Genomic DNA, 13,148 nt, shown 5'->3' on the forward strand with positions numbered 1-13,148 from the left:
TGCAGCATAGTCAAATTTAATCACCCAGATTCACAAAGTCATTTCAGAAATGTATTTCAAAGTCATTATTTAATAAGACAATGTACAAAAATATTGACGCTGATACAGCAGGCGTAGCGTTGTGGTAAGTGGTAGGTAGGAACAATTAACAAGGAACAATATTGTAAATTATATCAAGTATTGGTACGTCTTGGGTTGTGTCATATCCCAATTTGGTAAGAATATTCCTTCTGCAATCAACATAAAGACAGATTGATATTTTGTGTTGGAATCCAGAACCAATGTTTCTCAAATCTAAACAAATACTGTATTCCCAACATGGCTTTGAGGCTAACAGAGATGAGACAGTTGTCAGTTATCTGTTGTAACTGTTCTTAAAGAAGCCCAATGTTTGGCACATTGTCATTGTGTTGTTTAAACCTCCAAGTCAATGCACCGTTAATTTATATGGTTACTATTTCCACTTAAGACTGTTAACGTAGTACTGTTCCTAAGTGCAGTGGAAAGAGAAAGCATTGGGAAGTCTGTGTAAAGTAAAGTAAAGTGTCGGGGGTATCTGTTAGAAGGAAGCTAAAATCTAAAGCAGGAAGAGTTTTAGGGGTTAAAGGGGAGTTGTAGTGGACCGGTTAAACTAACAGTCTGTAAGAAGGTGTAAGGGGCTGAGGAGGTTACTGGTATCTGTCTCAGTGATTTTACATGATCTGCCGGGGTCTTCCATAGCTCATGCCTTCCTGACTGGCTCCCTGATTGGACCCCATCTGTAGGCCAATCACGTTTTTGCCCGCCTTCATCTGGTCATCTGAGAAATCTCGCTTGTTCTCCTGGGCTTTCCTGCAACATGTCATTAAAAATGTCTCTGAGTTAATCGACCTAAACAGCTGATGGTAATTGGCGGTGGTTAGATAATGCATATGACACTCACTTGAAAAACCAGTTAGCCTCTCCTTTGTATGTGCCTTCTTCCTTAGTGATGGCCAAGCTGCCCAGAGCTGACAGAGTCCTCTGCACCGCAGCCAGATCCTTACCTGTCCACACACACACATATAGCTAGGATTATTAACCCAGTGGGCAAGGCATTTTTAAGTGCATTGTCTATCAAAGCATTCTCTCTTCCACCATATCAGGAGACATCTTACACCAAACTAAATGACCATTTGTTTTTTTATAAATCAGCTACTCACACTGCTTTTTTTTGCTTGCTTTCATGACAAACCAAGTATAAAAAAGACTGAACAATGGGGTGAATGGAGTCCTTGTTAACAGCACGAGCAAAACTGTATAAAAACATCTGTTTACAAACTTCCAGACAACTTATGAGGTATAATCAAAGTCTCATTTGTTCAGTTCTGTGCTCACTATGTGTGCCAAAACCCTACTACTTAAATCACTTTCAGACATACAGTCTCGCACGCGCAGTGGTAAATCGTTTTTAGCACAAAACAATGTGTTTTAACAAGTATTGAGCATAGGAATGGATAACTGAGACTTGGATTACACTGCATGAGTTATTCATTTTGCTAAGGATATCTTTACAGTTTAATTTAATTCATCAAGACTTTTCTCTGTTTCTTGATTCCTTGTTCAACGTTGAAGCATGCAAGTAAAACAACATTTTCATCAACAATTTCAGCTAACAAGGGGTGATCAAGAAGAATTTGAACCCAAGCCAAGTCTTGTCTTCTGGCATTACATGTTTGCAGTAACCGAGGAATAAAGACAATGAACCCCTCTTACCTTCCCAAAGGTCCACGGTCTGGAACATGTCAGTCTTGGTGACGCCATACTTCTCGGCAGCATTGAGGAACTGGGAGATCTGCTCCATCTGTTTGAAGGCTGCGGGTGAGCTTTGGATCTTCTTCACAGGTTTCTCCCCGGAGAAAAGAGTGTTAATCAGTTCACTCAGAACCTGGGGAGACCAGATAGAGTGACAGAGGGTACAAGAAAAGGTAGACAAAGAAGGGAGTATAAGAAGCAGAGGCATTAAAAACAGTCATTAACCTTAGGAAGTAACTAAACATCTAGGGAACCATTAAACCATTGTGTTGCACTCACACATCCATCTTTCAGCCAGGTCTGGAAGCCAATTTTGCCGGCCTCTGGCTTCCCGACTCCGGAGCCACACTGGCGGCTGATCCACTCCACCAGGATCTGCTCCAGCTCAGGGTCATACTTGCTGTCGATCTTATCCTGAACCTGCCGGCTCAGGCCGAAGGATGGACCTTTGTTAGCCATGCCGACTCCCTGAGAGAGTGTGAAAAAGAGGAAAGGTGGAGGGAGATCGAAGAGCAAGCCAGTGTGGAGAATGAGATGAAGGGATGAAGTAAAGAAGAGCCAAAGAAAAAATAAACATTATCTCTGGACATAGTATGAAATCTAAGTAAATGTGAGGATCAGCAGCTGGATTCATCTCCCATCTTGACAATTAACGGCATCATACAGACAGATTTGGTAAACTCACTGTTTTCATTTGCAATACAAACAATAGCCAGCGCTCACATTACATTGCAGTAACATTTGAAAGTAGCCTGTAAGCACACACATGCTTAAGGTGTTCAACATAATAATAATAACCCTAACCCACACACAGATATCCTGTTATAATGTACATATACTGTATATATAGTATACACTAATACATGACATGCATGTCAAAAGCGTGTATTTAAGCGTAAATGCCCAGCACTTATATTAAACACCGTCCCCAGAACATTTGCATATACAGCGTATTGTCTCCTAATACATACCATTTAGCCCATCAGGACCTGTGTCTGAGGCAAAGTGGTGTACAATAGGAGCTCTATATAAGCCAGCTGATTTTGTTTTGCATATTCTCTTCTTTTTGCATTGACAAACACACACTCACGCACACACACTCTCTCTCTCTTTAGCTCTCTCCTCGTCTCTGTCAACACATATATCATTGCAAGCACTTTTTTTCTCTTATGCTTCTGTAAGCCTTTGGCCAACAGCCAAGTGTAGCAAAACCCAATCAAAGTGCTGTCTGCACCATCCAACCTTTGTTGCCATCTTGATGTCAGGTCACTTCAACTTGTTCCTGAGGAGGTTAAAGTTCAAATGTTAAAGGTTAAACCCTTGAGCTGATAGACGCTCATTTTGGATAGATAGTAGTGTAGCCTTTCTGTGTATTGTTGAGTAGATCGAGAATTTTTCTGTTGGTGACAGGATTATTCTAATTGGCTATTCATTGAGAGACGTTTTAAAAATGTCAAGCTGGGCCAAAACTGGACTGATTTCTTTTACTGATTTAAAGTCAGAACTGTATTATATTGTCAGTATATAACAAAAAATGTGAATCATTGTTTCTGCTCCCATATTTTACAAGTTAAAATGAAATATATTTATCATGCTTTTTAATGAGCATGTACTGTATGTCACACCTGTCAGGAGGATGAGTTATCTTGGTAAATAAGTGCTTATTAAAACATGTTTGAGCAAAGCAGGGGATATATGTATTTTGTGTGCATTAAAAGTCTTAGATCTTTATACAGGCTGAAAAGAAACCTAAATATCACTGTAGCTAATACTCAAATCCTTTCTTTCTTTTACTTAATTATAACTTTTCTTTCTTCTTTTCCATTTGTTCTCTATTCCTCCCTAAAGTCCTCCCTTTCTTCCTATTGTCCATTTATTTATTATCCATTAATTTGTGTATTTTCCACTGATCTAAGGGATATGAATCCAAAAAATATATTATATATATGCAATTTATCAGCTGAATCAACATGTGAAGACAATGTGCACTTTACATTGATCTGGCAGAGGGAGCAACATAATCATTAACTAGGAGTTGGGTTTATATACGTATACCTTTTTCCAAAACTGCAAATAAATATACTGCATGACTGCATATGAGCGTTTTCATGCCAACGACATTAATGGATTCCTGCCCAGGGTGTCCGCTGAGCGCTTACCACCAACCCTGTTTTAATATTCCTCACATTCCCTGTGGTGTTTTTCCGGGCCGCAAAAAACCAAACACACATGCTGGACAACACGCTCACTTACACTCAACCGCTCAGAGGTTCAGATCCTATATTTCATCTCCATCTGTCTGCCTTTAGCTTTTACTTGTACACACACACTCGTACCCCTGTTTTTTCCCCACTAACATGCGTCATTATATAATGTTTTTATGGTATGCCGTTGACTTGCCTTTTTTTTTTTCCATTGGCCTCTAGTTCCAAGCCTCATAAAGTTCTCTCTGAACCACAATTGTGAATAACACACACTACACTCTTTGTAGGGAAAAAAATAGAAGTTATGTTCACCGCATTGTGCACTCAATGCCTTCTTGTGTCTTGAGAAGGGAAGGGAAGAGAAGAGAAGAGAAGAGAAGAGAAGAGAGAGAAGAGAAGAGAAGAGAAGAGAAGAGAAGAGAAGAGAAGAGAAGAGAAGAGAAGAGAAGATTGACAGTATTCCCCCTGTAACTTATGTCCTGTGTGTGTGTGCGTGTGTGTGTGTGCATGTTTGCATTGCATGACAACCGTACAAACATCTCATAATATTTTAAGAGGTCAATTCCGTAAGGGCCTCTATTTCTGGTATTCATGTGTATCTAGGGACCTGTTGTTATCCTTGGGACTCGGCCTAGGACCAATAAGTCAGAATTATCTGCTAAACAAGCTTCTGTGCTGTCTGGCTGCTTTTCCTTGAGTATTTAACTCACTGTTCACGTGGCATTTGATATAACCGTACTTAAACTAAAACTTCATTTTTAAATAGCCTACAGCCTGATCTATCAACATTTTACATACACTTTATACAGCTGTTTCTACAATAGTTCCTGCTAGAAGTAATACAAATATGGCTGCTGATGCTTACACTTCTAAGAATCAAACTTTCCACTCATAAAACATTAGTGTACGACCATAAAACAAATGACCTAATGGGGTGTTGTAGTACTGTTTGCTGTTGAATTCATTGCTACTTCTGATGTGACATTCTGATTAAAAACTACTCAGAAGACACAAATTACAAAAAATATAACCATGAATATCAACATTAAATAAAGAAAACATACTATAATACAAAAAGGAACAAAAGCATATAGAGTGAAAGACAGCTTAAAATGCCTCCCTTCAAAGTGCTTTATCCCACTAACATGACTTCATCAATTCCATCCATCCATCTGTCTCAGCTGTGTTTCCCTGCTCTGTTTCTCTATTACCATGGTAAATCTGTCCAATGCCAGAACAGGAAACCAGTGTGAGGGCTGTGGCGACTGCGGCCGCCGGAGAGGACATGGCGTCATGCAACCTCCCCCTCCTCTACAGTTAACTAGCTAACCACCATATGATGAATTGTTAGGGGTCAGAGTTTGTTATACAGCAGCTGAATTCTTGGCTTGATTAAAAACAGTGCTGCAGAGTTGATGTCTTTGCAGTCCTCCGGTTGGAGGATGCTCTTTCTGCTCGCTGATGTGCTGAACATCCTAGTCTTACATGGCTCTTAATGCTTTTCTCAGACCGGCCAAACTTTTATGAGCATTGAAAGCCTTTTCTGAAAATGTTGACCCTTTATGGTTCTGATTATTCTGACAAACTGCATAGCTGCTGTGTGTCTGAGCTGATGTATTTCTTCTGACTTGGATGATAGTGCTGTTAAGCAGATGTGGTAAGTTCCTGGTTGTTTAAACCATTATGTTCTGCTTTGTTTATGTGCTGCCACAAAATTGGCAGAGGAGATAGTGTTATCTGCTGCTTGGAAGCTTAACTGCCCACTGGCGCTTCCCGCACGTTACTGCTAGCCTGGTTTTACTGGAATCACTGGCAGCCCTCCTTACCAGTACGTTTTCATCTATACAGTACATGCCCTCATGAACACGAAGTTTGGAGTTTAAATGTCCTGAGATGAGATATTGTATTTCTGTGTGACTGAATATAAAATATGTGTATCTCCAGTCAGTATAGCTGCATCTCTGTGCTCAGTACTATGATTACCTTTCATGCCTTGTGAATTCCCAGGCCTCAAAAGCCTGTGCCTCTGTGTGCGGGAGTATCATTTGCTTGTGCAAATAAAAAGTATGTGCACTGACAGAGATATGCATCACTGTCTGGTACACCTCTCTGCTTCTCCTCTCCTCACTTTACATGAGAAAGATATTAACCCTCAAAACATCTGAATCATATGAAGGATAAATGGTGAGTATAGTTGCAATGACACAATCCTCTGTCACAATCAGGGTTATGTTGAAATCCCAGTAAAAGCAGACAGATTGTATCCAGACTTTATGTCAAAATGGTAGTTTTTTAAAGAGGATTATTATAAACCAAACAAGAGAGCAATACTTGATTGATCGAACAACTAAATAAATACATTTAACTTGAGAAAAACCTAAAAAAAAAAAAAGGTTAAACAGATGAATTTCAAAGTTATCTGTAAAAAACACAGAACATGAAGGACACATGCATATTTTTGATAAGAAACTAGGTTGTCCTGACTGATTGATCAATAAAGTCATGGCCTCTTCCCATTTGCCATCTTTTCAAACTATCTGTCTCAAATCAGGAGCTTAAAGGAGGAATAAAAGAAAAGTATACTCACTGTGTGAAGGAATAGGTCAGTTGTCTGCTGGCTACTAGTGCAGCGTGTTGGGACGAGTGAGGATGCTTGACTGAGTGTTTGTATATGCTTTGCAGGGACCTCCCTCTCAAAAATTCCGGCTTAAAAGGAGCAGATGAGGAAAGATGACTTCACTAGTGTACCAAGAGAGAGAAAGGGAGGGAAGGAGGAGGAGGTAGTGAACAAGGAGAAATGGGAGGGAGTGAGGTAAGAAAAAAAAAGGAAACTTAATCCTTAAAAGGGCATGGCCTTTCAGCAGCTCCCTCTCCCTGTTTGTGCGTCTCTTCCCCTCACGTCTGGTTAAAAAGCCCAGCCTTATTTGGGTAGAGCTGTTCCATGTAGAACAGAGACAGCAGCCAGGCGGCGTTGGTTTGGTCAGCAGGAATTCTCCAAATACTTTCGCCACATCCCTCCACATTCAAAATGGCAGCAAGCCATTGATGTGGAGTATTGAGGCTGATGGGAAGGGGGAAAGGGAGGTGTAGAGACGGACAGAGAAGTAATAGGACTTAGTGTTTAGAGATGTTTTCCCACCAAGGGAAAATAATAAGAGAGGATATGGGAAAAAGAAGGAGAAAAGTTGATGAAGACTAAGAAGAGGAAAGGAAGTGAGAAGGATAAGATGAAACAGGAGAGGAGTGAATTAACCAAGGAAAGGAAGAGAGATAAAGATAGAAGAGGAGAGGAAAGGAGACGAGAGTGATGGCTTTAGGAAAGAAAGACCTCAGTAGACAAAAGGGAGGTAAAGGGGAGAATGAAGGGAGAGAGGAGAGGAGAGAAAGAAGGAGCACGTGAAAGAGGAGAGCCAGATGGGAGTGAGGAGGAAATACTCATCATAATTCAGACAGAGAACTCCTTGTAAGTCCTGGGTCCTCTTCAGTACCTCCACCTTGTGTGTGTGTGTGTGCGTGTGTGTGTGTGTGTGTGTGTGTGTGTGTGTGTGTGTGTGTGTGTGTGTGTGTGTGTGTGTGTGTGTGTGTGTGTGTGTGTGTGTGTGTGTGTGTGTGTGTGTATACCACGCCACTACTCATGACATTTTTGTTCGATAACTTCTTGGCAGCATTGTTTGAATGTGAGAGGTGTTGATCACATGCTCATAAATGCAGTTGGCTTTACTCCTTAAGTGGAAAGTTAGACGCTGAATTGATTGCTCTCAGTGGGACAAAATCAACTGTTTTTGAAACCCTCACTCACTGGGAAAAAATGTGTGTGACACAAACACAAATACATCTGTTTTACTGGCCTTATACATCGTAATTCCTTTGAGATATCAAGAAAACAACATGGCTCCTATGGCTGAAGTCATCTTATTAAATCATGCTTTATTAAACAAAATAACGAGGAGGAATACGATACACATTATATGTGTTCCAATTATGAAACCGATTTTCTATAGCTGTCAAACACAGGAAAGAATATTCTTCCTGGATTATGTTTATATTGGCGTAATGAAATGCTGACTTCATAAAATGTTCATTGACAATGTATCTGATTTCATTTGTGTTATGCCAAACTATTAAACCTTAAAGGTTGTGGTTAGGCCTCCATATTGCTTGGTCATGGTTAGGGAAAGATGTTTGTCTTGAAAGAAGATAACAGTGACTTGAAGTTACTTTGATCCTATAACTTTTCTTCTGGAGTGATATCAATACTGTATTTAACATTTTAAAAATACTTTAGGATATGACCAAAGAATCACTTGAAATAGTCATTGATTATAAGTGTTTTTTCCTGGTGAAAAAAAAAATCTGTGTGTTGTTCATAACCAAACACCTTACAAAACATTCAACAGTTTGACTGAGCAACGTTTTATTCGAGACCATATTTTGAAATGGTTATGATTGATGTCAAAGACTTTTTTTTGCTGATCCAGTTAGTCGGACCATGGTCTGTGTTAGAGCTCAAACTGCCAATCTAAATAGAAAGTGAAACAGGAATAGTTAATCATGATTGGGACGACCCCTCCTTTTCCTTAGCAGCTGGTTATCTTAGGATAAAGACTGGAAACAAGAAAACTCAATCCACCACCTAAGCTCAGTCTCACCTGGCCATAGCTTTTTATTTACATAACGGACAGATGTGAGAAGTATCAATCCTCTTACTCTGAGCATGAGAACAGTAAGCATATTTATGATAATGTCAAACCTATTTCTTAAAGAAAACGACATGGACCCACAAGCCAGTGCTTGATACCTCAGAAGCTTCATACTGCAGTGACTGGTATGTCTAAACTCTCATCCTGTGTGAAGAGTGTGTGTGCCTGTGTGTGTGCAGCATGTGTGTGAGCTACATAATGTGTTTATCCAACTGAAGGAATTTACTTAGTCTGGTTGTGGTTCCATTAAAGGCGTTGGTTTACAGTGTTTCGCAATATTGTCATGTAGGCCAAACGCTAGTAGCAGAATCGTTATGGCTCAGTGTTATCATTCCCTCATTTTGTCAAAGTCTCAGACTGCTCCATATTTCCATTCATGGTCTGTGTCTCTCTCTCTCTCTCTCTCTCTCTCTCTCTCTCTCTCTGGTAGTTCAATTCAATTCAAATAAGCTTCATTGGCATGGATGTTAAATAAGGTTTTGTGAAACTAAATTATTCAGCAATATGTGATTAAGCTTTGGCAATAATGTGACTCGAACCAATAAGCTAAACAGAACAAATTTCAAAATAAAACGACATCCCGTGTCAAATAAACTTTATTATTTCCAAATCAAAATAAAGTCACACTTCCTCTGCACACAGACTTACATTGTAGTGTTGGTTATTGCCATGCATGCTCATATATATTTATTTATCCCTTTTCATGCTATCATTAATCTTAAATGCCTACATACAAATGCACAAATCAACCAGTGTGTGAACGACTTTACTGCAAATGTTTTCATTTAAGGTCCTGGAGTCTGAAAGTGTATTATTCATACATATCAATGTAAGGGTCGGCGTGGGGGTACAGCATGTAACCAGTAAAGATATTTTCTCCCAGCAATTTACAGAGCCTTCTCCCGGATATCAGTACAATGTACACCTGATCGCCTCTCTGCAGCTCCAGCACCACGTTCTGAAAGTATACACAATAAACAGCATTAAGATTAACAAAGCCGGTACAAAATCTTGTCCAAATCACTGGTTAAAATGTTTCCCCAAAATCTATAATTTAATGTATTATTGTGATATTTATATTTATAAGTAAATTTACTCAAATACTGTTATTTACAAGATTACTATTTAAAGTAATTGTAATTAGTAGTGGTAGTTTTGAGGTACTAATTATACTCCACTACAATTCAGAGGTAAACCTTGTATTTTAATCCAATAAAATGTTGTTGTCCTTTACTTACTTTATACATTATGATAATAATCTGAAATATAATCAACAGCTAAATAAGACTTTAGTTACACCTGGATTAAACTCACAATCTCCCCTGCTATAAAGTCATTAAACATAGCTGCACCTTTACCAGCTTTGATGACACTTTAATGCATCAATTATTAATAGAACACCAATCTGCACTTTGAGTACTTTTACTTTTGCTACTTTAAGTATATTTAGATGTTAATACTGTTTTACTTTTACTTAAGTAACATTTTGAATGCAGGACTTTTATTGTAACAGAGTATTCCTACACTCTGGTACTTCTACGTTTACTTAAATGCAAGATCTGAGTTCTTCTTCCACCTCTGTGTTTCACTCTTGTTGATTCTTTTTCACTTCTTACCTGATTAGCGTTGTCCTCAGAGTCTTCTCGATTGTTTTCCCACACGCCGACTATCGGTTCTTGATTCTTCATCATTTGGACCTTAAGACACAACAAACACAACATCACGTTACAAAATAATTGCTGCTGCTTTTCTGGTAAATCAGCAGAAGTTGTTCAGAAGTCCTGTATTGGTTAAATCTTCGTGCTGGCCTTACATTATGGTAGAGACGCTCATTCTCTTCCACTTGTGAGAAGACTGTGACGGAAAAGACGTACACACCAGCAACAGGGGCCGTGAAGGTACCTGGAGACGGAGGTGAAGAGTTAGTAAAACTGCTGTGATGAATCCTTTACACACTTTAATTGAGAATGATATAGTTAGCGCCTTCATGTGTGTATGCATATGATTCATACCCAAGGCAGGGTTATATCCATTGTCATGGTTAAGAGTCACATAGGAGTATGGGATTGGCACATTAGTATTGAAAGGACCAAAGCAGGCTTCACTAGATCCAGAAGTTGAAGAGGTAATATTTGAAGCTTTGAAGGCAGCCCGGACACCGTCTGGGAGTAAGGGAGAGAGCTTTATTGTATTGTACAACAAAGTGTACACATAACGTATTTGAAGCATACTTTCTGTGGATATGTTGGTTTAAATGTACCATCCATCAGTGAATGTGTGTTCACCTGTGAGCTCCTTTACTCTGTATTTCAGTGCTCTGATATTGTGCCACAAAGATTTAGTCCTTATGAAGGTGTCATCTTCTAGTTGAAACATGTCTTTGGCAGCACAGCAGCAGCCACGCTGGTGATCAAAGGCACATTTGCAGTCCCATTTGTTACAGTCCAGAGGTGTGTTCAAGCTGACTGGAATAGGGACCGGTGAGAAAAAGAACAAAACAGAGCAGGTTATGTGAGGGAGAAGTTCAGCATGGAGGGACAGAGGGGTCAGTTTGAACCAGGAAGTTCTCTGTCGACTTTATCTGACTTATAAAACAGAAGAGAAAACATGTTAGTGTTGCAAAGCATTCATAATAGTCGAACAGCTGACAGATGATATGATCCATGAACATGACATCTCTAAACTATGTGGATCAGTGCTAGATGATATAATATCATCTTCAACCAAATCATTTGAAGGTCTCAATGGATATGTTATGGTTTTAGAAAATGTATAAGAATAAGAATTAAACAGTTTGAAGATGTCAGATAATATGTGTTACTGGTCATTTGTTTTATTGATTTCATGTTACTGTAAAAGTGTGTTAAGTATTGGCAGGTGTGATTGGCAGATCATTACAGTTAAATAATACTTGCTTCTCATGGCTCCTTTCAGCATGGGCTCTTTAAACTACTCAAAGTGTACATGTTTTTGTGAATTGTTTACCACAAGTGGATCAAAATAAACAATGAGATATGTAGCTGCTTACGTGCAGCCTGTTTCAGTATTTCAGATACGGTCTGGGCCTCTGCAGGACCACTGAGAAACAGCGGCCCCAACAGGAACAACACTGGTAAAACAACCATCTGAAATAAAAAAGAATGAATCAGTTTGGGATCAGTCATGGATGAATATAAACCCAGAGCAGGATTTAAAAAGTGATTCACATGTAAGACCAATTTTCAAACCAGTTAAAACACGTCTCTGATTTGTTGTCTGCTCTGGGTTACAATAAACGGTGGCAAAGTGTGAAAGAATAGATTATTTTTGGAGCCCAAATTCCCCAAATAATCTTTTAAAATTTGAATTAACCATTTTATAATTTTATTATGATATTCTATTCTGAAAAAGCCAAACAGTTAAGCCTTAAGCTATATAGTTTCTGTACCCTTTTTCCTGTGATCAGAAATATTTTGAACGCTTACATTATTATGTAAAATAATAATTATGAATAATGATGTAAAACAACTCAAAAGTGACTGTAAGTAGATCTTAAAATAGTCACCCTGGTGCTTTATCTATTAGAAGTGATTTGAGGTCACAACAATAACTGATTACATTTTGAGGTCACATTCAAACTCCAGATGTGTTAAATGATTTCTCAAACCTGTACTTGATCCACCATCCTTCATCATCATTTTTTAATCACTCATTGTTTGGTATAATAACTGATGGTTGACAGCCGGTTTCCTTTTTCAAACAATCATAGAAGCTTAATAAGTATAGAAACATAAAACTTACTTTTGTTTGTTCCTCCCTCTTCTTGCTCAAGGTTCTGTGAGTTTGTCAAACTGAGAGTCAAGGTTTAAAGCAGGGGATGGTTTTAGCTTCTTATTGATGCACAACAGGTGAACCTCCCCATGAGGACGTAAATGACGCCTCCTCCCAAGCAGACACACACACATACACACCCACAAATGTACCCACCTATCCACGTGCAGGTTTCAGAGCCAAACACTAATACCTTCCTTACACAAAGAGGTCTGTGGTAATATAGCACACCAATAGGTTTTCTTTCACTTTTGAAAACCAAGAATTGATCCTGTTGTTCCCTTCAGCACACTTTGGTCGGACCATTCTAGCCCTTATTAGGACAGCAGTGTCAGGTGGCCGGCCTCTTGGACAACAGTTTCTCAGAAAGGCTGATATATGGATAACATTGTCCCTGGGAATATAATGGCCTAAAAACCAGAAAACAAATAAGCTGAAGGGTGTTATTATCTTATCGATAAAAGCCTAAATCTGAGACCAATGTGCAGCGTCACCTGGTTCTCATGCCGAGATAACAAGAAGCTAATAGTGATACTCTGTGATCCCATTATTACTTTCCCTTGGGGTATTGTTGGTAACCCAGATGTATTGATGATGTGTTTTTTGTGGTTTGAGATATTTGATAGGTAGCCTACTTGGCTATAGAAGACATATTCTTTTG

General features: G+C 39.0%; 2 protein-coding genes across 3 annotated transcripts; both read right to left on the minus strand.

Annotated features, from left to right (window-relative positions):
* Positions 1–50: 50 nt before the first annotated feature.
* On the minus strand, positions 51–6,816 carry tagln (transgelin). 2 transcript variants are annotated; one of them, XM_063907584.1, is made up of 6 exons: positions 6,565–6,775; positions 3,016–3,055; positions 2,053–2,241; positions 1,735–1,906; positions 923–1,025; positions 51–831 (listed from the first exon to the last, which is right to left on the minus strand). In XM_063907584.1, the coding sequence occupies exons 2-6, from the start codon at positions 3,025–3,027 to the stop codon at positions 693–695; spliced, it is 615 nt and encodes a 204-aa protein (XP_063763654.1). In that variant the 5' UTR covers positions 3,028–3,055; positions 6,565–6,775; the 3' UTR covers positions 51–692. The 2 variants fall into 2 exon arrangements, with proteins under 2 accessions (XP_063763654.1, XP_063763656.1); XM_063907586.1 differs by lacking the exon at positions 3,016–3,055 and having other exon boundaries at positions 6,565–6,816.
* A 2,496-nt stretch (positions 6,817–9,312) lies between these two features.
* cbln18 (cerebellin 18) lies at positions 9,313–12,531 on the minus strand. The gene is made up of 7 exons (XM_063907781.1): positions 12,458–12,531; positions 11,706–11,802; positions 10,963–11,142; positions 10,690–10,839; positions 10,491–10,579; positions 10,294–10,374; positions 9,313–9,635 (listed from the first exon to the last, which is right to left on the minus strand). The coding sequence occupies exons 2-7, from the start codon at positions 11,800–11,802 to the stop codon at positions 9,489–9,491; spliced, it is 744 nt and encodes a 247-aa protein (XP_063763851.1). The 5' UTR covers positions 12,458–12,531; the 3' UTR covers positions 9,313–9,488.
* Between the last annotated feature and the right edge of the window lie 617 nt (positions 12,532–13,148).

This window comes from Eleginops maclovinus, chromosome 18 (genome assembly GCF_036324505.1).
Source record: "Eleginops maclovinus isolate JMC-PN-2008 ecotype Puerto Natales chromosome 18, JC_Emac_rtc_rv5, whole genome shotgun sequence".
Taxonomy (NCBI): domain Eukaryota; kingdom Metazoa; phylum Chordata; class Actinopteri; order Perciformes; family Eleginopidae; genus Eleginops; species Eleginops maclovinus.

Bases quoted from the DNA above. Each gene is read 5' to 3' on its own strand.
- cbln18 (XM_063907781.1), bottom strand. From the start codon at position 11,802: ATGGTTGTTTTACCAGTGTTGTTCCTGTTGGGGCCGCTGTTTCTCAGT. The intron at 10,375-10,490 runs GTAAGGCCAGCA...TTGTGTCTTAAG, and splicing joins ATGAGCGTCTCTACCATAAT to GTCCAAATGATGAAGAATCA. The intron at 9,636-10,293 runs GTAAGAAGTGAA...GTATACTTTCAG, and splicing joins CTGAGGACAACGCTAATCAG to AACGTGGTGCTGGAGCTGCA.
- tagln (XM_063907584.1), bottom strand. The intron at 1,907-2,052 runs GTGAGTGCAACA...TGGTCTCCCCAG, and splicing joins CCTGGCTGAAAGATGGATGT to GTTCTGAGTGAACTGATTAA. The intron at 1,026-1,734 runs GTAAGAGGGGTT...GTGTGTGGACAG, and splicing joins GACCGTGGACCTTTGGGAAG to GTAAGGATCTGGCTGCGGTG.